Genomic DNA, 23,801 nt, shown 5'->3' with positions numbered 1-23,801 from the left:
TCAGTTTGCAGAGGTGGTATGGGCATTGTGCTGTTAGGTTGTTAAAGTACCTTTGAAGCAAAATGGGGAAGCTGAGGTGCTCTAGTAACATCTATAGGGTGAACACTATTTTCATTAATTATTTCTTGGTCATATGACATAACTCTTGCACGAGCAGCCTTTACATCTTTTTCTATCTTAAGTCTTTCTATCTCACGCTTTTGGGCTTCAAGTTTCTTTCTTTGCCTTTCTTTTAATTGCTAAATCTTTTCCTTTTGTTTCTCCTCTATTAATGCTTCACACTCGACTTCCTTTGCTGCAAATTCAGCGGCAGCTTCTGCTTTTTTTGCAGTGACAACTGATCTACTCATATGGCTGCTGCTATTTATGTGAAGGTGAGGTTGTAGACCCATAAATGGAGTCGAGCACTTCACAGAGACGTGCCTTTGCTGTTTCACTGTTATACTCATCTATGCTTGATAGTCTTTTATACGCTACTTTGACTGTGTCTCTTGTGACTGCTTCACATGCATCTACACGTCGCCTGTTGTCACTACAGGGAGTAATGTGATGTCTAATTCCTATGTACACAGTGTTTTTGTACTCCAGATTGTCACTAAGTGCAGCAATTTGTCTGGTATGTTTTCCTTTAATTGCTCACGTGCCTTACGTATTTTCTTTTTCCATTGTTCCTAAAGGTGACTGAACCGTTTTTCTTTTCTGTGGACCTCCTCCTGGTATATTTGCAGCTTTTCTGTGGGTTTTCTTGTCCAGCAGAAGCATGGAAGTTCATCTTCTTTGCTGACCTGGCAGGGCTCCACGTGCTCTTCGCCTCCATATTGTTCAGAAATTTCTATGTTATGCGGATGGGCCACGCTGTAGACCACTGAATCCCAGTTGTACCTTAAGTGACGCTGATTGGAGCAGGGAAGGGACTTCTCAGAACAAGTTCTTACTGTAGCGTCCCTGATTGAAGGATGGTTGACTCTCAAACTGATGGTTCATTAAACCTTGAATTGGCATAACATTTTGGTGAACACACTATAAGAGTTTGTTCAAATATCAACCAGGTGCTAAAGAACTCATGGGGTATTTATTAGGTGATCATTTCTTCTCCTTTTAACTCATTGCGATCAGGAAGACACGTTTTCTGCTCACGTTAACATTGGAACAGTCAGTTCCAGTTTACATTGCGTCCTGTATGTCTTTTCAAAATAAAAGCATAAACATCAGTACTGGATTAAATCAAACAAATAAGGAAACTGATTGCAAAATAAGGCAACTTTTTGCCTTATATTTACTCTCCGCCATAGTAATCAGCCTAATTCGGTCCACCTGCTTCATGCCAATCAGTCTCCCTGTCTCACCTCCATGTGGCTCTAAATATACTCTTCAGTTCTGTTTGTTACTTGCTGATTTATTCTGTTGTCCATGCCAGGTCTGTCCATGACCGCCTTTCATGTCATGTCTGCTCTGTTCCTGCCATGTCTACTCTTGCTCATGCCTGGATTTTTGCCTCTGTTCCATGTTTTTGCCCACCTCATGCCTAGCTGTAAGTTTTCTGTTTTTTTTTTAATTAAAACCTTTTCATTTCACCGATCTGCTCCTGTCTGCATTTGGGTTTACTACAAAAGCTACACCTTCCTGACTCTTAGTTGAACCTTTAAATAATCCCTTCATCCATCCATTTTCTATACCTGCTTCTTCCGTTTAGGGTCACGGTGGAGCTGGTGCCTTCTCTCCAGCGGTCTAGAGAGGCAGGATACACCCTGGACAGGTCACCAGTCCATCACAAGCAACACAGAGACACACAGGACCAACAACCATGCACACCTAAGGGCAATTAAGTGAGACCAATTAACCTAAAAGTCATGTTTTTGGGAAGGAAGCCGGAGTACCTGGAGAGAACACGTGGAGAACATGCAAACTCCATGCAGAAAGTCCCAGGCCGGGAATCAGTGGCGGATCTTGAAAATTTTACATGCCGGGGCAAAGGAGGTGCAAAAGTTCTAGGTAGGGTGGCGATGCCGGAACTCTTCATTGAAGTTCATTCATTTAAAAAATATATAGTGACAATTAGAATGATCTAATACAGTTTTCCCTGCATTCTGCGTTATAGGATTTGCTTTTATTATAATATAAAATTATAACATAAATTGACTACATTTATAAACTGACTTTAACTTCAGAAACTTGGACAGCTCAGTTGTTCCACTCTGCTGGGCTGCGGACAGACTCCCTCGTTAAGGTGCCTGAGACACACGCAGGTGCAGCCGCAGACAGTATTTGATGCAGGGCTGTAATTATGTTTTTCAGGGGCCTCAGATTATATCTACAATTGTATATTTTTGGTAAATTAATGTTTATTTGAAGGCTGTAGGAGGCTTTTGGACAAACAAGCGGTTAGTAATTACAAGTATTTTAAGGACATAAAAGCAGGAGGACAGTTGCCCCCCTGTAGATCCGCCCCTGCCAGGTGTCAGACCCGGGATCTGCTTGCTGCATGGCAACAGTGCTACCAACTGTCCCACAGTGTAGCCCCTTTTAAAGTATCTTACGGTAAAACGAAAACTCAACAAAATGTTATCCAAATTGTTTCAGACTTGGGAAAAACGTCCCTAATGGTATGGGTCGTCTGCTAAGTCTATCATCGGAGTCACAGTCTTTCTTCTGTGTCAAAACAAATTCACTCATTTGTTTTGACACAAGCATTAGGTGAGCCAGCGAATAGACCTTTACAAATTAACCTTGTCAAAAACCTTCTCTGAATCAAATGAAACAGTTAAACCACTTTTATTTTGAATGTTGTAGTCTATTAGATTGATGTCTTCTTATATTATTTATTGCCTACCAATTTTGAACAGACCCAGCCTGGTCATGAAATATAGTATGAGGGGTTATCTTTTCAAGCCTTGTGGCCAACATCTTGCAGGTTATTTTAAGTGCTGCATTTCTGTGACCACCTGTTGGAAGGTGGGGGTCAACAGTGACCAGAACTCTTCTGCAGGGAAGCCATCTGGTCCTGGGGCTTTGCCATTAGGTAAAACATTTAACTGCTACATGGAGTCCATTTACCGCTAAAGGTAACACCAGAACCTTTTTTTTTTGTTGCTCATTTAATTTAGGAAGAATAGCTTCATTTAAAAAATTTAAAGATGTCTGAGTGAGAAGGATCAGTATCATTTCAATATAGATTTTTGTAAAGATTTCTGAAAATTGTATTAATTTCTTTTGGATCATTAGTTGGTATGCTGTTATTGTCAGTATTTGTTGAAATTGTTACCTTTTTTTTTTTCAATTCACTTGCAAGATGTTTGCTAGAATTATTACTGTAATCAAAGTTCTCTAACCACAATTTCTGTATTTGGAATTGTCTTTTTGCCTCTTTTGTTTTATTAAGTTCTAACTTAGTTTTCTTATTTCATTTAACACATTTTTCATTTCCAGATACAAGATTCCGAAGTAGATTAAATAAAACATAAATAACCACCAGCAGTTGTGTGTGGTTCAATTTCATCCACTACATAACAGTTCATACATTTGTATTTGCTTTAAGAATAATTCTTCCCAAAAATGTCTTCTGAGTACCACTGTAATGAGCCAAAGAACCACTTGGGTTGATGTCCCATAATTAAAAACTATGTTTCAAATGCAAACATGATGGGACTTTAATGATTTGTAAAATAGTCAGTGTGTAATGACAGATTCAGCTCATTAAATGAGATCAGGTTAAAAGAGATATTAGGTTTATGAGGACTAGAATGAGACAATATTTAAATAATATTTTTAATGAAACAATTTTTAAAATATCAGGTTAGTCTAACCCTAAACTCCAGGTTTGACTTCTGCAACTAGCGTTAGCTCTGTTTTCTGCTTTTGTTTCCAGGTCAGAGAAGTGCAGTGAGGTTGTTGGATGAGACCAATATGTCTGATGATGCTGTAGCTGCAGAACTAAGATGCATCATCTACAAGTTCAAGTTATTGGTTAAAAAAGAGGAACCACAGCTTCTCTTTTTGATGCATTCTAAAACAATTTTGGAACAATTCATGTAAAACACAGCTAACATCTTATGTCATAGCAGCTCTCTAAATGTGTATTTAATTTTACAAAAACATTTTTTTACTGTCTCTTTATGTTTATATTTTATTTAGACTGTACAGTGCAGCGAAAACATTTTTACCCATTACAGTTTTCTTTTGTTTGTGCTTTATTGTCACACTTAAATGTTCCAGATTGTTAAACTTTCATATCAGATATAAATACACAACACAGTTTGCATGGTTGGTTAATTTCTAAAGAAAAAAACAGCTATTCAATCCAACCTGGCCCAATGTAAAAAAGAAAACTGACCCCTAAGCCTAATAACAGGTTATAGCTATCAGCAGCAACAATTCCCCTCAGGTGAGTGTGATAAAAACAGATCATTCTTTTAACTGTGGAAGAATTGTGACCCACTCTTCTCTGCAGAATTGCTTTAATTGAGCCACATTTGAAGGTTTTGTGCATGAATGGTCTGTTTAAAGTCATGCCAATGAATCTCGATTGGACAGACTTTTACTAGGCTTTTAGATTTTTTTTTTTTTGAGCCAGTCAGTGGTGGATTTGCTGATAGACTTTGGATCATTGTTCTGCTACATAACCCAAGTGCACTTGAGCATAAGAACATCGCTGGACATTCATGAATTTCTGCAGGGCAAAAACAGCAGAATTCATGGTTCAATAAATTAGGGTTACAGTTAGGTTAGGGTTTTCAGGTCATGAAGCAGAGAAGTAACCCAGGTCACAATCTTTGGTTAATTGGTTTTGTATTTTGCTGTATTTTGGTATTTTATATGTATTTATATTCTGCTCCCCTGTTCCCGGTTTGTTCTGTCAGCCATTTCTCTCATTTCTTCAGTTCTACTTCTTACCGTCCGTTACAGCTGTACCCTGTTTCTAATCAACCACCTGCCGGCTGACGCCTCATCTCCTGTCCCAGAGTATCTGACCAACGTTTCCACCTTGCCCGTCACTACTTCATCCTCCTGCCTCAGACGTCAACGCCATCGCCACAAGGCCTCCACTCCTGCTCCGGAGGTTCTGGTCAACTTCCTCTCTCCTTCTCAGGCGTCACCCGCAGCCTCTGCAACACCTTCCAGCAGCCCATAGCAGTCAAGTGGGTCCACTATTTCGCTTACCTGAGAGCCACAGAGCTCGCTCCTTGTCTCTTACACGCTACTGAACTCAGTCCTCTGCAATACCTGCTGCTGCTTCAGCGCCAAGCAGCAGTCCAAAGCATACAGCGGTTCTCACGTCCTCGTCTGAGCTTGCTGCTGCAGTGGTTCCCACTTCCTCGTCCTCATGAGCAGTTACTGCAGCTCCCGTAGCTGTAGCACCATCAGAGATTTTCACTGTGTAGCCTTCAGCCTCAGCATCATCCTCATTGCCATCTGCACCTCATGTTCAGCCTTTTTTGACTCTATGTTCCCGTTTCAGGTTTCCACTGAGGGCTCCAGCGTCCCCAGCGCCGCTCTCCAGAGCTCCTCCGAAGGTTCCACCGCCACACCCCAGGGTTCCTCCGAGTGTCACACCGAGCGATCCCGCAATCCCCTGCTGTTCTCCAGGGCTCCTTCGGGGGGTTCCCCTGAGGGTTCCCATCTCCTGAGTTACTCCATGGGTTCTAATCTCCTTAGCTCCGTTGACTCTTCATGTCCTGTATTTCAAAAAGTAACTCAAGTGAATGCAGCTGATTTACTGTAACTAGTTATTATTTACCTCTAAAGCACACCTTACTACAAAAATATACTTTCATCTAACATCCAGAAGTCTTGGGAATCATTAATATATAGTTTTTGGAAATGTGAGACAAGCCTTTGTGTTATTTTTGGTCAGCAGAGATTTACACCTTGAAAATGTCTCTAGATGCCATTTTTGCCCTGTCTCTTTCTCATTGTTGCATCTTGAACACTGACCTTCATTGAGGCAAGAGAGATCTGCAGTGCTTTAGATGATGTTCTTGACTGCTTTGTGATCTCCTGCATGAGTTGTTGATGCAATAAGTTTGGTGGAACTCCCGGAAACGTTCGCCATTGTTCTATTTTTTTTCTTCTTTAGCGGTTTACGGCTCCCATTGTTGTCCACCTAAGTCCCAAAATGGCTTTTTAACTCTTTCCAGACTCTATTTAAGTCATTATTTGATTCTACAGGTGTGGCAATAACCAAACCTGTGTGTAGCTAATGAAATTGAACCAAAACATTTGGTTTATAATAGTTAAATCACAATTTAGAGGGACAAATTTATTCCACATGGGGACTGGTTGGTTTAGACAGCAGTTTTTTTCCTGTAGCTAATGAAATCCTACTTTTTTTTTTTAACTCATGTTATCTTTGTCTAATATAATAACATGTGTGACAATCTGAAACTTTTAAGTGTGGCAAAAATTGAAAAAAAAAAAACCTCCATAAGAAATCTGTTGGGAGAAATTCTTTCCGTATGGGTGATGGGCACCTCTTCATGTAGTTCACAACAAAAAGGTACTTCTGGTGTTTGCTAATTCTGTATGGGCCTACTTCATAAATGCCCTAACTTTTTATCCAATGATACTGTGAACAATTACCAAAATAAGACTGCCAGTAGATTAATAAATGTATCAACATTAACATTAAATATATGAGGCAGTGGATTATTTCAAGTTTAGTGACAAGAAAATGAAGTGAGCGCTCCACACTTATTCCTCTAATGGTACAAGCAACGAGGAGCTCTCAGGGGCTTAAGCAATGTTGACTTTTCATCAAAAAGGAATCTGTCTTTAGTGCAAGGGATAAGGGGAGAGAGGAGGAGGAGAGGTGAGCATGGAAGAGGAGGAGGGCCTGAGGAAAAGCAAGGGGAGGAGGTGAGAGTCTGCATAAGAAAGCAGCTCCACCCTTGATCTGGCTGCAGGAGCAGAGAGCAGCGGCAGGTCAAACCCCGTCCTGATTTGAATCCAACTTTTTCCCCTTGAGCCAGAGCTCCCATCGTCGCACTCAGTCATGCTCTCCCCGGGACTCTGCGTGTCTCTGCTGGCCGTGTCTTGCGCCTTGTGGCCGCCTCCTGTCAGGGCGGCTGCCTGCGAACCGGTCCGGATCCCGTTGTGCCGGTCCATCCCGTGGAACATGACCAAGATGCCGAACCACCTCCACCACAGCACGCAGGACAACGCAGTGCTGGCCATCGAGCAGTTCGAGGGGCTGCTGGGTGAGTTCCTGCCCCCTGTGCGCTAATAAAACTCCTAAATGATTCTTCAATAGACTGATGAGTTCGTCAATTAACTATGAAATAGACATTATCTATCTGGAAAAATCAACTTTTTTAGGTCTTTATGCAAAGGTTCTCCTGCCACTCGTCATAAGTTCCTTTATTTGGTTATAAGAAAATGAAATCAGAGTTTGATCCTGTTGGTCATAAAAGTTTAATCAAACGTCTTTCAGTTATTGTTTTTTCCTCAGCAAGCAGTTGGGTGGTTCCCACATTATTTCTATGACAGAACCCAGGGTGGGCTCAGATATTGCCAGTGAAAAACGCTGTCCCTCAAGGTTCTGTGCTAGGCCCATCAATATTTAGTATTCAAAAACATAATCTTAGACAAAACACAAAACCAAATCTTTACTGCCACAAAAAATGAAAGATCAGCACAGACTAAAAAATCCTTAAAAAAATTAAACTGGTATCAAGTTTTAAATATTAGGGATTTTTAACCTATGACTAGCCTACTTGTCTTTTTTTCAAAAGTAATTTAAAATTAGATTATTTTCATGCAGAGTTCGAATGCATAGCAACCAAAATACCCATGCCTATCAACAACAGCATTCCAGAGGTCTGTGTTGATTGCAATATTCCACACATTGAAATTTTTATGCCAGTTGTGACTTTAGTGCAGCTCTAGTTCAACACTGCAATTAAAAGCGTCGCTGTCCACCTTGTCTGTTTGCAAATGTTCTTTTTTGGTGAAAACAAGTATGTTCTTAATCATAAATTCAATAAAATATAAATGATGAACCTCTAAAGTTACCTCCTAAAAGAATCGTCAATACATCAGTCAGGGTCCTTGAATTTTCTGAAGACTGAGTAGGTTAGTTGAGTAGGTCACATATTTGCTTAGCAAAAAGGTTCTGTCCATGTCGGACAATTTGCAGGTGATTTACTTTTTCTGACATTGATGTATTCATGTTGGAAACTCCAAAGCACCTTGCTTGAGTCGGCTATCATTAGGAATTCTGTTGGCCTCTTTCCCTATTTTCACACCAGAGTGCAACTTTTGAAGTTCATTAAACAACTGACAATAACTTAAATTTCCAATCTAGTTAAATAAACCTCTAGTTAGATACCTAGTTGATCTCATTTTTAGTAGCTTAAATATTTTTTTTCTTGTTGTGCAGCATACAAAAATATTTATATGCAAAAATATCTTATCCAGTTTTGACCCAGTATAATATAGACATTTCTATAGTAGCTGAACTGATTACAAGTAATTGGGGCTTTAATCTTTAATGAAAAAGTAACTTTAATTCTAGCTTTTAATCTCATATTTAACTTATTTATTAAATATTACCTGGAAACAAATAGTATGAGAGAATAGTTTAATTATTGGGAAGGAGGAGAGCACAGGTGTAAAACTCCAGTCATCAAGGGCTGCTGTCCTGCAAAGTTTAGATGTGTCTGCTTCAACACACTTGCATCAAATAATTCTGTCATTAGCAGGACTCTAGACAACTTGAACATCTAAAATTTGCAGGACAGCAGCCCTTCAGGGCTGGAGTTTGACATCCCTGGTTTAGGCCGTTTCTCAGGAAAGACATTTCAACTCATTGACCTGACCACAAATATCCTTCTTACTGCTTCTTTTAGAAGGGGACTGCAAATAATATTAAACAGCATGCAGATCTGTGCATAATCTAAGGGTTAAATAATGCTGCTCCCTATCTTGATATCCAAAGACAAAATGATACAACAGTGGAATATCAAGTATAATCACACATTTTGTCTTCCTACAAACACAAATGTCAGTGTATTTTTATTGGAATTTTATATGACAGAAAAGAGGGATGTGTTTTTGTATTTAGCCATCCTGACTCAACACTTTGTTGACCCAGTAACTGAAATGTTTGCCCAGGTTCAGTTGGATACTGAACCAATACTGAATCAGGTTTCAAGTCTCGCCACCGATCGTCAACAGGATAAAGATCTGGACTGTGACTGGACCATTTTAACACATGGAAGTGCTTTGATCTAAACATGACTTGCAGCCCTGGCGGTCTGTTTAGGATTGTTGTCCTACTGGAAGGTGTATGTCCAGTATTTAGTTTAGTTTATATTCATATAATCCTCTTGCAGCTTCCCAGTCCCTGTTGAAGAAAAACATCTACCACCATGATGCTACCACCACCATGTTTCACCACCATGTTTCACCATCTTCTCTGTAGCTCCTCCAGAGTTCCCAAGAATCTCTTGGCTGCTTCTCTGATTAATGCTCTTAGGTCAAAGGTCTCAAGATAACTGACAGTGATGCTGATTGTGGTGGGGAGCGCTGAAGACTCTTCCAGCAGTAAATGCTTGAGGTGGGATACACCCTGGTTGCAGGGCCAGTGCTGATAAGTCAGACACACAACCATGCACACATGCAGTAATGCTCGGAGTATGCAGGGAAAGCTATGCATGCACAGTGCTAAGCACCAAAGCCATTTCATGAATCCCACAGAAATAAATTATGTGGCTCCCTTCTGGTTCTTTGTGCTCTTTGCTGCTAAGCTGGACTGGTTTTATTTTCACGCAGGATCAGCCTGTTTAGTCACACTTGAGCCAAACCAAAGTTTGCAACCATGGAGATGGTCCTGATTTTGGTTGATCTCTGCATGCCTTTTATAATGTAATAGAGGTGGGTGGAATTAATTATGTGGTGATCAAAATTGGGAAAAGGAACATTCAGTAGTAGGTGTTCCTACACTTTATTGCAAAAGTATTTATAGAATTCTGGGGCAACAAATCAATTTTACTTACAATTTACTGTTTTTAAAAACTGTACTGTTTCCATTTTTACATTGGGAAAACTGGAGCTACTAGCCTCATCCCTTTTAGCCTGGGGGACTAGAACTGGAATATGAAGATTTTCCAGCTGTAATCAAACCTTTCATTCTGAATCATTTTAGCTGATAGAGCAGAACTGTAGATCTGCACGTTCTGTACACACGCCAGCCAAGTCTGTAAACTAAAGATATTTGACAATATGAGACATTTTTTGTTTTTGTATTTATTTTTATGCTGCTTATCAAGACATATCTCAAGAAGGAAGGCAAATATTACTTTCTTCTCTCTGCAACAACTTGGAGAGCCTTTTAATATGAGACCTAATTTGACCAGGAAACTGTAGCCTTTAGTTTGCTGCTGAGAAATGTAGTGTTTGTTGTGTTAGCTCATGTCTGTCTTCTGTTGCTTTTGCATATCCAACTAGATTGGAACATCTGATGATCTAGCAGCTATTGGATGAGCTGCCAGGAAATATTGTTCAGTTATCCTTGCTGCTTATTGGATAAATCCATCTAACTTTAGTAAAGCCTTGCATGTTCTTCCCAGCCTCTGCGTACACCAAATACTTCTTGAGGATAAGGATTTTTAATTAGTCAATATTTATGGTTTAGATTAAAAAAGAAATTTCAATGACTTTAGAAAATGCTTTTCAATTCCTTCCAGAAGCTACTGGAGGAATTATCATTTGCCTGGATATTTACATTTAAAGTGAACAGAAACCTTTGCTGTACCTCAGCTGCTGTCTGGGATGTGGATGACAGCGTTGACCCAGGTTTGGTGCAGTTGCCTAAAATCAATCACAGTTTCACTTAATGTGACCCAAATCTACATTTCTTGGACCAACTCTAGGGACCTTACTGCTGTACTGAACTATGCAGCTTCCGTTTGTTCTTGTAGTAAAGTTTTCACCTTTTAAAACTAACCCAACCCTAAACCTGAGTAAGGAAAACATTAATATGGGAAGCAGCCAGGAGGCCCATGTTAACCCTGGAGGAGCTGCAGAGATCCACAGCTCAGGTGGTAAAATGTGTTGACAGCACGGTCAGTCATGCACCCCACAATTTCGACCTTTATGGAAGAATAACAAAACGTAAGACATTGTTGAAAGGAAGAATTGAGGACCTAACCGTGGATAGAGGAGCCCTGGTTCGATGAGACTAGAATTCAACTGTTTGGACTATATGCAGAACATTGTTTTTCGCAGAAAACTACACTCAACACACCATGCCCACAGTGAAACTTTGGTTTGATGGTGGTAGTATCATGCTGTGGGGATTATTTTATTCAACGGGGACAAATAAGCTGGTCAGAGTTGAAAGCCCGATCGATGGAGCTAAGTACAGAGTAAAACTTGGTGAAAGCTGTAAAATACTTGAGACTGAGTTGGAGGTTCGTCTACCAGCAGGGCAACAATCTTAAAGATGCCACCATCTTTCGAACCTGGGAGAGACATGCCCCAAATAACCTGCAGCTGTAGTTTCAGTAAAAGGTGATTCTATAAAGTGTTAACTCAAGGGCAAGGAATGTAGATGCACACCATACTTTTCAGATTTTTATATGTGAAAAAATTTCAAAACCATTGTTTTTGTCCGACTTTACAGTGTGTTTCTTTATGTGTTTGTCAATCAGGTAAAATCTTAATAAAATCCATGGAAGTTTGTGTTTTGAATGTGAGAAAATGTAAAAATGTTCAAGTGGGATGAATACTTTTGCATAACTCTGCATTCTGAGTATCCTTTAAAAGGACAGGAGAAATTTTAAGGCATGCTAGTCACCCTTGTGAACATCCAGAAAGTTTCTTGATTTACAAACGTAAACATTTGGGGATTCACTGAACTTGGATCGCAGCTGTGGTCAGAGGAGTGAATGCTGAAAGTGAGAACGCTATAACCATAAAAATGTCCAATTAAAAAACCCGTGTTCCTACATTTAGGAAGCAGCTCCAGGTTAGAAGTTCAAAATCTTTCTGTGACTTTATTGTGAGGCTGCACAGCCAAACCTCAGGCATGCTCTTACAATAAAACGACTGATTTCTCCTCCACACAGTTTTAAACATTCTCCGGTTTTGTCTTGTTTAAAGGATGCAGCAGGATGGCCCGTTCTGCTGCACCTTAAATGTGTGGTCAGCCAGTGGTTCCTGAATGCAAAGTACTGCTGTGATGTAAGAGAAGTCCTTCCTGCTGAGGGGAAAAACCAACAACTCAAGTTCAAATGAACTGAGCTGAGACTGAATAAGCATCCTTTTAAATGTTTTCACACAGAGTTTAACAGATGTAGGAGCCTCACGGGAGAGGAAGGGAGGTTGCTATATATTCTTGATCTTGTACCTTGCTAAAATCCATCCATTGAGATCAACTAGTCTGAAATCGAGCCATCAAGGTTACCGGTCTAAGAGAGAAACCCAGACACCCCTCTCCCCGGCAACCCTCCTACTCATTCTGGGGATCCCAGGGCGTTCCCAGGTCAGAAAGAATACACATTTCCTCCAGTGATTTTTAGTGGTGCTTGGAAAACATCCAAAGGGAGGTTCACAGTAGGAGACCACCTCCACATCCTTTTGATGTGGAGGGAAAGCGGTTCTACTCCAAGCTCCACCCCTGAAATAAAGGAAACTCATTTCAAGTTCTATGCAGGATCTCACTCTATTGGTGATGACCCAAATCCCGTGACTATGGGTGAAGATCAGACCGTTTTTGGACTGGTAAATTGAGAGCATAGTTTTTTTTTTGGCTCAGATTGTTCTTGATCGTGACAGAAGCAGAGCAAATGTCACTGCAGATAAGAACTCTGTTTTTCCTATTCAGCAACATGCTACTATCAAGACGCCAAGATACGTAAACTCCTCCCCATGATCCTGAATGTTATATTGCCCTGGGCTTGGGCTCCTGGTAGTATTTGCCATTGCAAAACATCCTCAGGGGAGGGGTCAAACTAAGTGATTCTGCGATCTTGATGACCACAGTGAGAGGAAAATGTTGACCAGATAAATAAGAACTCTCTTGAAGCAAAGCCTGAGTGGCCAGAGGGAGCTTGCCAGAGGGCGCCTGGTGATCTAACCTTGGCCCTTATGGTTCAGATGGGCTCAGCCTGAAAAAGTAAGTTCCCTCCATGCTGGTCTACCAGCTGCAGGGAGGAACAGCCATTAGGTATTCCAATGATCAATAAAATTCCAGTTTTGTCTTCATATTAGGTTCGTGGAGATTTTGTTGAGTTGCTTTTATTCCCACAGACTGTCAAGTAGCACCAGAGTGAAAACTGAGTTCATTTCCAATAATAATTGGTCATTTGCAATCTGAAAATCAACCTTTTTACTTTCTTCATAGCAAGTCCTGTTTCAAAACCATCCCAAATTATTTCAGTGCTTTATTTTCTTCAAGTGTGGATTAAACATTCAGATGAATTTCTGTGAATTCATGTAAGTCTTAATTAGTGAAACTGTATTTTAAAAAGCCAGAATTTCAATGGTTTTAAGGTTTTATATGAGCTGTCGTTACAATGAAGTAAACTGTGTTCAACCTGCAAAAAGTACAGGAGTAAAAGTAAAAGTAATGTATATCTGCGGAGTTATCAGGTTGTTCAATTTAAATAATTTCTGTTGTAGGGAACTGCTTTTCTCTCACTAGTAATGGCAGCATAATTTTTATAGACTTAGCTTATTTTGTTACTTAGAAAATTGTCATCTAAACCAGGGGTTCCCAATATGGATGTTGGGACACCCTGGGGGGGTCACAAGACACCAAGTGGGGGGTGCAAGATGATTTGCAGAATCATTGTCATGTGACACCTGAGGGGTATGGAGGGCTACAAGGGGCAAAATAAATAAATGTACCATGAAATAAATCTACCATTAAATGTTCTGTTAAATAATTTAATTGTACCATTTATTGGGGTGACGATGTCAGCAGTGGTAGAGGTTCATCCTGTAACTGTGGGTTGCTGGTTTGAATCCCCGCTTTCTGTGTCTGTCTCAGTCGTGTCCTTGGGCAAGACACTTCACCCTTCTTGCCTGCTGATGGTGGTCAGAGGGCTCGGTGGCACCTGTGCATGGCAGCTTCACTTCTGTCAGTCTGCCCTAGGGCAGCTGTGGTTACACTGTAGCCTACCACTGCCAGTGTGTGAATGTGCGTATGAATGGGTAGATGACTGATATGTATTGTAAAGAGCTTTGGGGTGTCTGGGGACTTGATAAAGTGCTATACAAGTGTAGGCTATTTACCATTTATTTATTTAATACATTATTAAATAATTAAATATAACATTAAATTATGAAACTATTTTTTTTGTTAAACGAATAAATATTGAGTGAAAAAATTATGTATTTTTAGGGGGTCACCAGTGCTACAACAGAGGGTCGCCAGTCTCTGGTACTGTTATTTTGGGGGTCACAGGCTGAAATGTTTAGGAACCCCTGGTCTTGGTCACAATTCTTTTTACCTATTTTCATGCCAAATTTTGTAGAAATCAGGCTAAACCTTAAGATAAGATTTTATTTGTCATTATGTTTCTAGAACATAACAAAATTGCTGTTACCCTCAGTAATAAGTAAATAAATACATAAAATAATAATGCTTATATATGTTGCTGAATCTCAAATTGTCCTTAAGGTGCTGCAAATTGGTGCGAGTGTGTCTGCAGGGGGGTAGGAGATGGAAGTTGGACAGATGGATTTAACAGCTCTTGAGAAAAAGCTGTTCCTTAGTCGAGTGGTTGTAGTCTTTATAAATCTGTATCATTTCCCAGATGGCAGTCATACAAACAATTTGTATCCTGGGTGGGTAGGATCAGCAGCAATACGACTGGCCTTCCTTTGCAGTCTGCCAGTGTAAATTGAGCCCAGGTTTGGTAACTGACCCCCCACAATCCACTGGGCAGTTTTCATCACTCGGGCCAAGTCATTTCTGTCCTGGACTGTGCAGTTGCCGTACCACATGGTCATACTGAGGCAGAGGATGCTCTCAATCACAGCTCTATAGAAATTTTTGAGCAACTGAGCAGAAAGTCCAACACTTTTCAGTTTCTTGAGGAAGAAGAGTCTTTGTCGGGCCTTCCTTGTCAGAAAAGAGGTGTTCAGTGACCAGGTCAGGTCAGAGGTGATGTGGATACCCAGAAATTTGATGTTGTCCACACGCTCCACTATCTCCCCTTGAATGGTAATAGGTGTGTGCAATAATCCACAATGACCTCCTTGGTCTTACTGGTGTTGAGCACCATGTTGTTCAATGAACACCACTGGGACAGGTGCTGGATCTCCTCTCTGTAGAAGGTCTCATCATTGTTCGTTATCAGACCCACTACGGTAGTATCATCAGCAAACGTTAGGACCCTGTTAGAGGAGTGGATGGCTGCGCAGTCATGGGTGAACAGTGTGAAAAGAGCTGGACTAAGCACACAACCCTGTGGTGTGCCTGTATTGAGGACTAGAGTGGATGATGTTCGGTTCCCTATTCTCACCACCTGAGGTTGGTTGGTGAGAAAGTCCCAGATCCAAAGACACATTGATGATGAAAGTCCCAGGTCATGTAGCTTCACTATCAGCTTCTCCGGGATGATGGTAGTAAATGCTTAACCGAAGTCGACGAATAACATCCTAACATAAGTGTCAGGATGCTACAGGTGTGTCAGGGCTGTATGTAGTGCAATGAAGACCGCATCTTCTGTGGACTGGTTCCTCCTATAGGCAAACTGATGCTTGTCCAGGCCTGCTGGAGGGCTGTCCTTGATGTGCTTCAGGATGATCCTCTCAAAGCATTTCATTATGACTGGGGTTAGTGCGACTGGGCGGTAATCATTCAAGTCAGTCACAGCAGATCTCTTTGGTACAGGCACGATGATAGAGGACTAAGGCAGACAGGGACAGTGGAAAACTGCAAGGACAGATTGAAAATGTCTAAAACGACCCCTGCCAGCTGATCAGCACATGACCTCAGAGTCCTTGACACCTAGTCAAGTCCTGCGGCTTTGTTGGGGTTAATTTTCTTCAGAGAAGAAGTCACCTGGTTGAGCTGTAGAATTAGAGGCTGATATTGCTCCTCTAGTTTAACGGGTGCATTATTTTCTCTGCTGCTAGGGATGTCAAATCTAGAGAAAAAACTGTTCAATGTATTAGGAAGGGAGGGATCATCACTGATCCACTGCCTGGTGCTCTTGCAGTCTGCACCAGGCAGCAGATCACTTCGATTGCAAAAGGTTTTTCTTTCTTCTATCAAACATTTTTACTGGGAAAGGTAAATCAGAAAGACATTTTTCTGTTAATGGTTTTGCAAAACATAAAAAACAAGAAATAAATGTTCATAATGCTTTTTTAGCATTAGCAAGCCAGGCTAAGCAGTTTTTAGGCTAACATTGTGCTGGGTGAACACCAACAATCTTTAAATGCTAAGACTTATGAAAGGTTGCTTTTATAAGTTAAGTGATAACCAGACTGTTGTTAATATAATATCATGTCCATTCTATGGTGATAGGGTTCTTTGTCTTTCCACACTTTTTTTCCAGTTAAGCTCAGTTTGGTTTACTACTATGTAATCTATGTTTTGTCTAAATAGCAGCTATAATAACCTGATGCTTAATACAGGTCCTTCTCAAAAAATTAGCATATTTTGATAAAGTTCATTATTTTCTATAATGTAATGATGAAAATTTAATATTCATATATTTTAGATTCATTGCACACTAACTGAAATATTCCAGGTCCTTTATTGTCTTAATACGGATGATTTTGGCATACAGCTCATGAAAACCCAAAATTCCTATCTCACAAAATTAGCATATTTCATCTGACCAATAAAAGAAAAGTGTTTTTAATACAAAAAACGTCAACCTTCAAATAATCATGTACAGTTATGCACTCAATATCTGGTCGGGAATCCTTTTGCAGAAATGACTGCTTCAATGCGGCGTGGCATGGAGGCAATCAACCTGTGGCACTGCTGAGGTCTTATGGAGGCCCAGGATGCTTCGATAGCGGCCTTTAGCTCATCCAGAGTGTTGGGTCTTGAGTCTCTCAACGTTCTCTTCACAATATCCCACAGATTCTCTATGGGGTTCAGGTCAGGAGAGTTGGCAGGCCAATTGAGCACAGTGATACCATGGTCAGTAAACCATTTACCAGTGGTTTTGGCGCTGTGAGCAGGTGCCAGGTCGTGCTGAAAAATGAAATCTTCATCTCCATAAAGCTTTTCAGCAGATGGAAGCATGAAGTGCTCCAAAATCTCCTGATAGCTAGCTGCATTGACCCTGCCCTTGATAAAACACAGTGGACCAACACCAGCAGCTGACACGGCACCCCAGACCATCACTGACTGTGGGTACTTGACACTGGACTTCTGGCATTTTGGCATTTCCTTCTCCCCAGTCTTCCTCCAGACTCTGGCACCTTGATTTCCGAATGACATGCAGAATTTGCTTTCATCCGAAAAAAGTACTTTGGACCACTGAGCAACAGTCCAGTGCTGCTTCTCTGTAGCCCAGGTCAGGCGCTTCTGCCGCTGTTTCTGGTTCAAAAGTGGCTTGACCTGGGGAATGTGGCACCTGTAGCCCATTTCCTGCACACGCCTGGGCACGGTGGCTCTGGATGTTTCTACTCCAGACTCAGTCCACTGCTTCCGCAGGTCCCCCAAGGTCTGGAATAGGCCCTTCTCCACAATCTTCCTCAGGGTCCGGTCACCTCTTCTCATTGTGCAGCGTTTTCTGCCACACTTTTTCCTTCCCACAGACTTCCCACTGAGGTGCCTTGATACAGCACTCTGGGAACAGCCTATTCGTTCAGAAATTTCTTTCTGTGTCTTACCCTCTTGCTTGAGGCTGTCAATAGTGGCCTTCTGGACAGCAGTCAGGTCGGCAGTCTTACCCATGATTGGGGTTTTGAGTGATGAACCAGGCTGGGAGTTTTAAAGGCCTCAGGAATCTTTTGCAGGTGTTAAGAGTTAACTCGTTGATTCAGATGATTAGGTTCATAGCTCATTTAGAGACCCTTTTAATGATATGCTAATTTTGTGAGATAGGAATTTTGGGTTTTCATGAGCTGTATGCCAAAATCATCCGTATTAAGACAATAAAAGACCTGAAATATTTCAGTTAATGTGCAATGACTCTAAAATATATGAATGTTAAATTTTCATCATGACATTATGGAAAATAATGAACTTTATCACAATATGCTAATTTTTTTAGAAGGACCTGTATACAGTAAACCAGGTACTCAGATGAATAATACTGATGTGTACTCCACTGTTGTTTCACTTGGCTGTTTTAGCATTAGCTTCTCTTGGCAAGCATGCCCTGGTACAATGATTCCTGCCACATTTGGTCAAGTTTTAAAAAAATGAGCTATTGGATCACAAGATGTATGTCAGAAATATGTATGATTTGATTGAAGTTTATCATGCAACACAAAGGAAAGGAGATGGAAAAATGCATTATTGACGATGTATAAAACAGTTTGTACAGTGCTGTGGAAAAGGATTTCAGAATTCATCCGTTTTGGCTTTTTTTTGACACTTTAATTTTTCAGTTCATCACATTTTAATATCAGACAAGGGTAACCCTAGTAAATACAAAAAGCCATCTTCAATTGATGTCATTTACATTGGGGAGAATTAGTATTTGATACAGTGCTGAATTTGCTAATTTTCCCACTTACAAAGAATGGAGAGGTCTGTAATTTCATTGTTGGTACAGTTCAACTGTGAGAGACAGAATGCAAAAAAAAATCCAGACAATGACATTGTATGATATTTAAATAATCAATTTGTTTTTTATTTTATGAAATAAGTATTTTGTCACCAACAAACTGTCAAATCATATTTAAGCAGCCCTTCTATTCTCCACTCCATACCAGTAATATTAGCACCCGTTTGAACTCTTTACCTGTTTGAACATGGAGAAAATGGTGGAAACTCACGATCGATCTCCCTCAGGCTATGACTCCATGCAAGATCTCACTTCGTGAAGTATCAATGATCACGAGAAAGGTGAGGGATCATCCCAGAACTACACGGAGGACCTGGTGAATGACCTAAAGAGAGCTGGGACCACAATCTCAAAGGTTGCCATTGGTAACACAATACGCTGCATGGATTAAAATCCTGCAGCGTGCGCCAGGTCCCCCTACTGAAGCCAGCGCATATCCAGGCCCGTCTCAAGTTCCCTTATGCCACTTTAGATCATTCCGAGTAGGCATGAGAGGATTTCATGTGGTCAGATGAGACCAAACTGGAACCTTTTGGTCTCAACTCCACCATGTTTGGAGGAAGAAGAAGGATGAGTGCAATCGTAATAACTTTTTTCTTTTTCACCTTATGGAGAGGGTAAAGTAAAAAGAAATTGCAATTGCAAAAAGAGTTTGAAAATGTAAGGTGAAAAAGAAAACGGAAATGGTAAAAGGAATTGCCTTTTTAAATGTTTGATAAGGAAAGGTATTTCTAATCAGATTTTTGAATTGTGTTATTTAAATCTCCATTTAGAAATAGGATTTGAAAATATATTTTCAAATTGCAGGTTTTAATAATGGATTAATAAATACGATTTACAATTCCTCTTTAGCAATTCAATTTAAAATGAGCAATTACAAAACTCTTTTCAAATTGAAATTCTAATTGTATCATTTAAATGTTAAATTTGAAAAGGATCTATTTATTTTTCAGTGACTCTCCTAGCCCTCCATAATTTTATGCAATAAAATCCTAATTAATTATTTAAATATTATACAATTTGATTTGCTGGGGTTTTTTTCTGCCTCTCCCAGTGAAAATTACAAATCTCTCCATTCTTTGTAAGTGGAAAACTTGCAAAACAGCGTTGTATTAACTACTTATTTTCCCCACTGTTTCAAAGAAAAACAAAATCTATCCAAACCAACCATGCCCAGGTGAAAAAGTAATTTAATGGTTGATTAAAAGAAAAATCTTTGGCTTCCTGTCTTTTCAGGTACTGGATGCAGTCCGGATTTACTCTTCTTCCTGTGCGCCATGTATGCCCCCATCTGCACCATCGACTTCCAGCATGAGCCCATCAAGCCCTGCAAGGGGGTGTGTGAGCGAGCAAAGTCTGGCTGTGAGCCAGTGATGAAGCGATACAACCACAGCTGGCCCGACAGTCTGGCCTGCAGCGAGCTGCCACTGTACGACCGAGGAGTCTGCATCTCACCTGAGGCCATCGTCAAGACTGAAGGACCAGGTATGTTCTTCACTTCATTGCATTATTAAAGTCATTATAAAATGGCTGATGGTTAGAGGACATCCTCAAATTCTCAAGGTTTGATTTAACAAAAGAGAACTGCATTTTATTAAGAATGCCCTCACATCTTTTTTTAGTGTAAGGATAATATGCATTTGTGAAGTTAGCCTTACTGGAGTTCAGTGCAAACCATGCTAACATTGGAACTTACTGCTGCTTCAGGATGTGCACAGCTCTGTTAAGCTGTGCTGTGACTCACTATAGGGAAAATTCACATTGCCTTGCAAAACTATTCCCTCCATGAACTTTTTCACATTTGGTCACATTACAATGACAAACTTTAGTGTCTCTCTATGGTATTTTATGTGATAGACCAACATAAAGTGGTGCGTAATTGTGAAGTAGAAGGAAAAGCACACATTGTTTAAAAAAAAAAAACAAATCTGAAAAGTGTGTGTATTTGTGTTTAGCTCCATTTACTCTGATACCACCAAATAAAATCTAATCAAACTGCCTTCAGATTTGACCAAAATAATAAACAATAAATAAGTCCACCTGTGTATATAGTTTCATCTTACCATACATTCAGTTTAACCAGGTAAGTCCTATTGAGATTAAGAAAGAGATCAAGGAAGCCCTGGCCTAATGTAGCTGTTATGTGAAGACCTCAGAGGTTTTTAGAGAACGTTGAACAAACAGAATTATGGAGACCAAGGAACCCTGAGACAGGTCAGGGTAAGAATATGAATAAATATATTGCATAATTGCACATGTACCAAGACACTGAAACTGGCAAACCAGGAAAGGAGAGTAATGGCAAAGAGGCCCATGGCAACTCTGGAGGGACTTCAGTGATCCACAGCTCATGTGGGAGAATCTGTTGGCATTAGATGTGCACTCCACTAACCTGGTCCTAATGTAAGAGTAGAAAAATACAGATATTGTTGAAAGAAAGCTATGTAAGGGACACATTAAACATCAGATTCAACTTTTTTAGACCAGGGTGGAGGTTCACATTCCAGCAGGACAACAATCGTAAACATACACCCAGACCTAAAATGTAATGGTTTAGATCAAAGCTTATTCGCGTGTTGGGATGGCCCAGTCAAAGCCCAAGCCTAAGTCAAAATACAAATCTGAAAGCAATGCTGAAAAATGTATGCTCAGACACTCTCCGTCCAATCTGACTGAGCTTGAGCTTTTTTTTTTTTTTTTTTCAAAGAATGGGCAATATTTAAATCTCTTTATATGCACAAAGTTGGTAGAGACATATTCCAAACATTTCCATAAAGAGTTAATTATAGGGGGGGGTCACGTGGGCTCTTGACACAGATGGCAGCTTGAAAAGATGCTCCGTAGACTGAACACCTGAAATAGCTACAATCGTAGCAAACGCCGTCGTCTTAGTATAAAGTGCTTTAGCTTGTGTTAAGTGAAGAGCTGACTGGCTCTTGTGAATCAATCCCAAATCAACAGGTAAAGAAGGTACAGTCACAAGACGTGCTCCGCCGCCCCACCTACCCGACCGCCAGCCACAGCCTGGCGCCCGACCATGGGCCAGAACCACAGAAGGAAGCAGTGGAAGAAGGCCACAGCAGCACCAGTTACCAGGCACCACCCCACCCCCAAACCCCGGGGGCGCCCCAGCCCGCTGTCCACCCGTACCCCCGCATGGCGCACCACAGCCCACCAAGCAGTCCAGCCGGCCATCCCCTCCACCGAAGCGGGGCCACATCCCAATCAATGCCGGCTAAGTCCCCCCTACCGAAGCCCAGCACCCCCCCAGCCGGCAGACCAGGGCCCAAATCCAGGGGCCGAGATCCAAGGGAACCCAAGCGATCCCGAGAGAGAGAGCCGAAACGCCAGCCCCAGCACCAGACAATCCCCAAGACCCGACCCCCAAACCCTGCTCAGACCCGACTAGAGGTCCCACTCCCTCTCCCGGCCTCCGACCACAGATGGGAAATGGTGAACGGGGGTGTGAAAAGACCCCAAGCCTGCCTCCGCCAGCTCAAATGTGGTGTTGATGCGTGTTGTTGTAGTGTGCATTTAAAAAAGAACGGTGGGGGAGAGGTTCTGCCCCCCCCCCACTCTGACCCCTCAATGTCTACATGCAATTAAACCCTTATAGGTGAGCACAGACACCAGAGGTTAGGCTACTAGAATATCCTCCCTCTTGATGTCATTGAGTGCGCCCACCCCCAAGGCCCTACATGTGAATGTCATGAAAATGTTACAAGTGAGAGTGTCTAAGTTGTACAATAAAATTGGGGCACAGGCTGCCATGGGACCGCAGAGAAGGAAAACCCCGGGGCGGTGGGTGGTGTGGGGTGGTGTCATGGAGGGGCAAATTTTGGGTTTTCATGTGCTGTATGCCAAAATCATCCGTATTAAGACAATAAAAGACCTGAAATATTTCAGTTAGTGTGCAATGAATCTAAAATATATGAATGTTAAATTTTCATCATGACATTATGGAAAATAATGAACAATATGCTAATATTTTGAGAAGGGCCTGTATGTATATGATTATTATGCACCAAGTATAATATCAACATCACGTTATGACTATCATCATGGATCTGAAAATAGCCAGCTGGAATGTTAAGGTACTGAATAATGTTATTAAGAAAAAGAAGGTTTTAACCTATTTAAAGTCGTCCAAAGTTGACATAGCTTTTATTCAAGAAACACATATGTGCAAGTTAGAATCCCTAAAACTTAATGCTCCACGGTGGGGAAGGTTTTCTCTAGCCCTGGAACAGGTAAAAGCAGAGGGGTGTCTATTTTAGTTCATAAGGCAGTGAACTTCATTGAGACAAAAGTAATAGTGGACCAAGAGGGTAGATAGATATTGGTTCATGGACAGATACTAGATACACCAGTGATTTTGTGCAATGTTTATGCTCCCAATGCAGATGGACCTGATTTGTTTTTTCATAATTTATCACAGCTTCTCTCGGTTTTGGACAGGACATAAATAATAGTGGGTGGGGACTTCAAGTAAATACTGTACCGAGATCTCGATAGATCACTTCCTAGGTGAGAAAGAGAGCAAGTCTGCAGTTGCCATAAGGCGGTTGCCTTCTGACTTAGACCCGCACAGCAGAGAATATTCCTTTTTCACCTCTCCTCATAATGTTTAGACTAGAATTAACCACTTTCTTGTATCAGAAGCATTATTGAATAATTCTGTTGACTCAAGTACTGGTAACATCGTAATCTTGGATCATTCACCAATTTTTCTTTTCTTGGAAAAACATCTCACAGACCTCTAAAAGCCGTAGATGGCGCTTGAATGTGTCCTTGTTTCGGGACACAACATTTATTAAAATGATTATGGATGAAATTCAATTTTGTTTTTTAAGCAGTCAAATAATCCAGAAGACACTACATTCGCTATTTGGTGGGATGCCACGAAAGCATATTTGAGAGGGAGGATTATATTATTTGCAACTTTTAAGAAGAAGGCAGCCAATGTAAATATCACTAGGCTGGAGACTGGGCTAATAAATTTAGAGACCTTGCATTCTCACACTAAGGATAGGTCTGTATTAAAAATAAAGTTATCACAGTTAAATATAAGTTAAACACACTGTATAATAAAAA

At 40.8% G+C, this 23,801-nt stretch overlaps 1 protein-coding gene across 2 annotated transcripts in view; it reads left to right on the top strand.

Annotated features, from left to right (window-relative positions):
• Positions 1–6,839: 6,839 nt before the first annotated feature.
• Positions 6,840–23,801, top strand: part of frzb (frizzled related protein) — a 34,939-nt gene continuing 17,977 nt past the window's right edge. Inside the window, exons 1-2 of one of the 2 annotated variants that reach the window (XM_047371072.1) lie at positions 6,840–7,193; positions 19,944–20,192. In XM_047371072.1, coding sequence (XP_047227028.1) covers positions 6,989–7,193; positions 19,944–20,192 — 454 coding nt within the window. In that variant the 5' untranslated portion in view covers positions 6,840–6,988. The remainder of the gene's footprint in view (positions 7,194–19,943; positions 20,193–23,801) is intronic. The other variant, XM_047371071.1, reaches the window with a different exon arrangement.

This window comes from Girardinichthys multiradiatus, chromosome 7, assembly GCF_021462225.1.
Source record: "Girardinichthys multiradiatus isolate DD_20200921_A chromosome 7, DD_fGirMul_XY1, whole genome shotgun sequence".
Classification (NCBI taxonomy): Eukaryota; Metazoa; Chordata; class Actinopteri; order Cyprinodontiformes; family Goodeidae; genus Girardinichthys; species Girardinichthys multiradiatus.
Note: the sequence above shows the minus strand (reverse complement) of the source record. Positions and strands in the feature narration are given on the sequence as shown.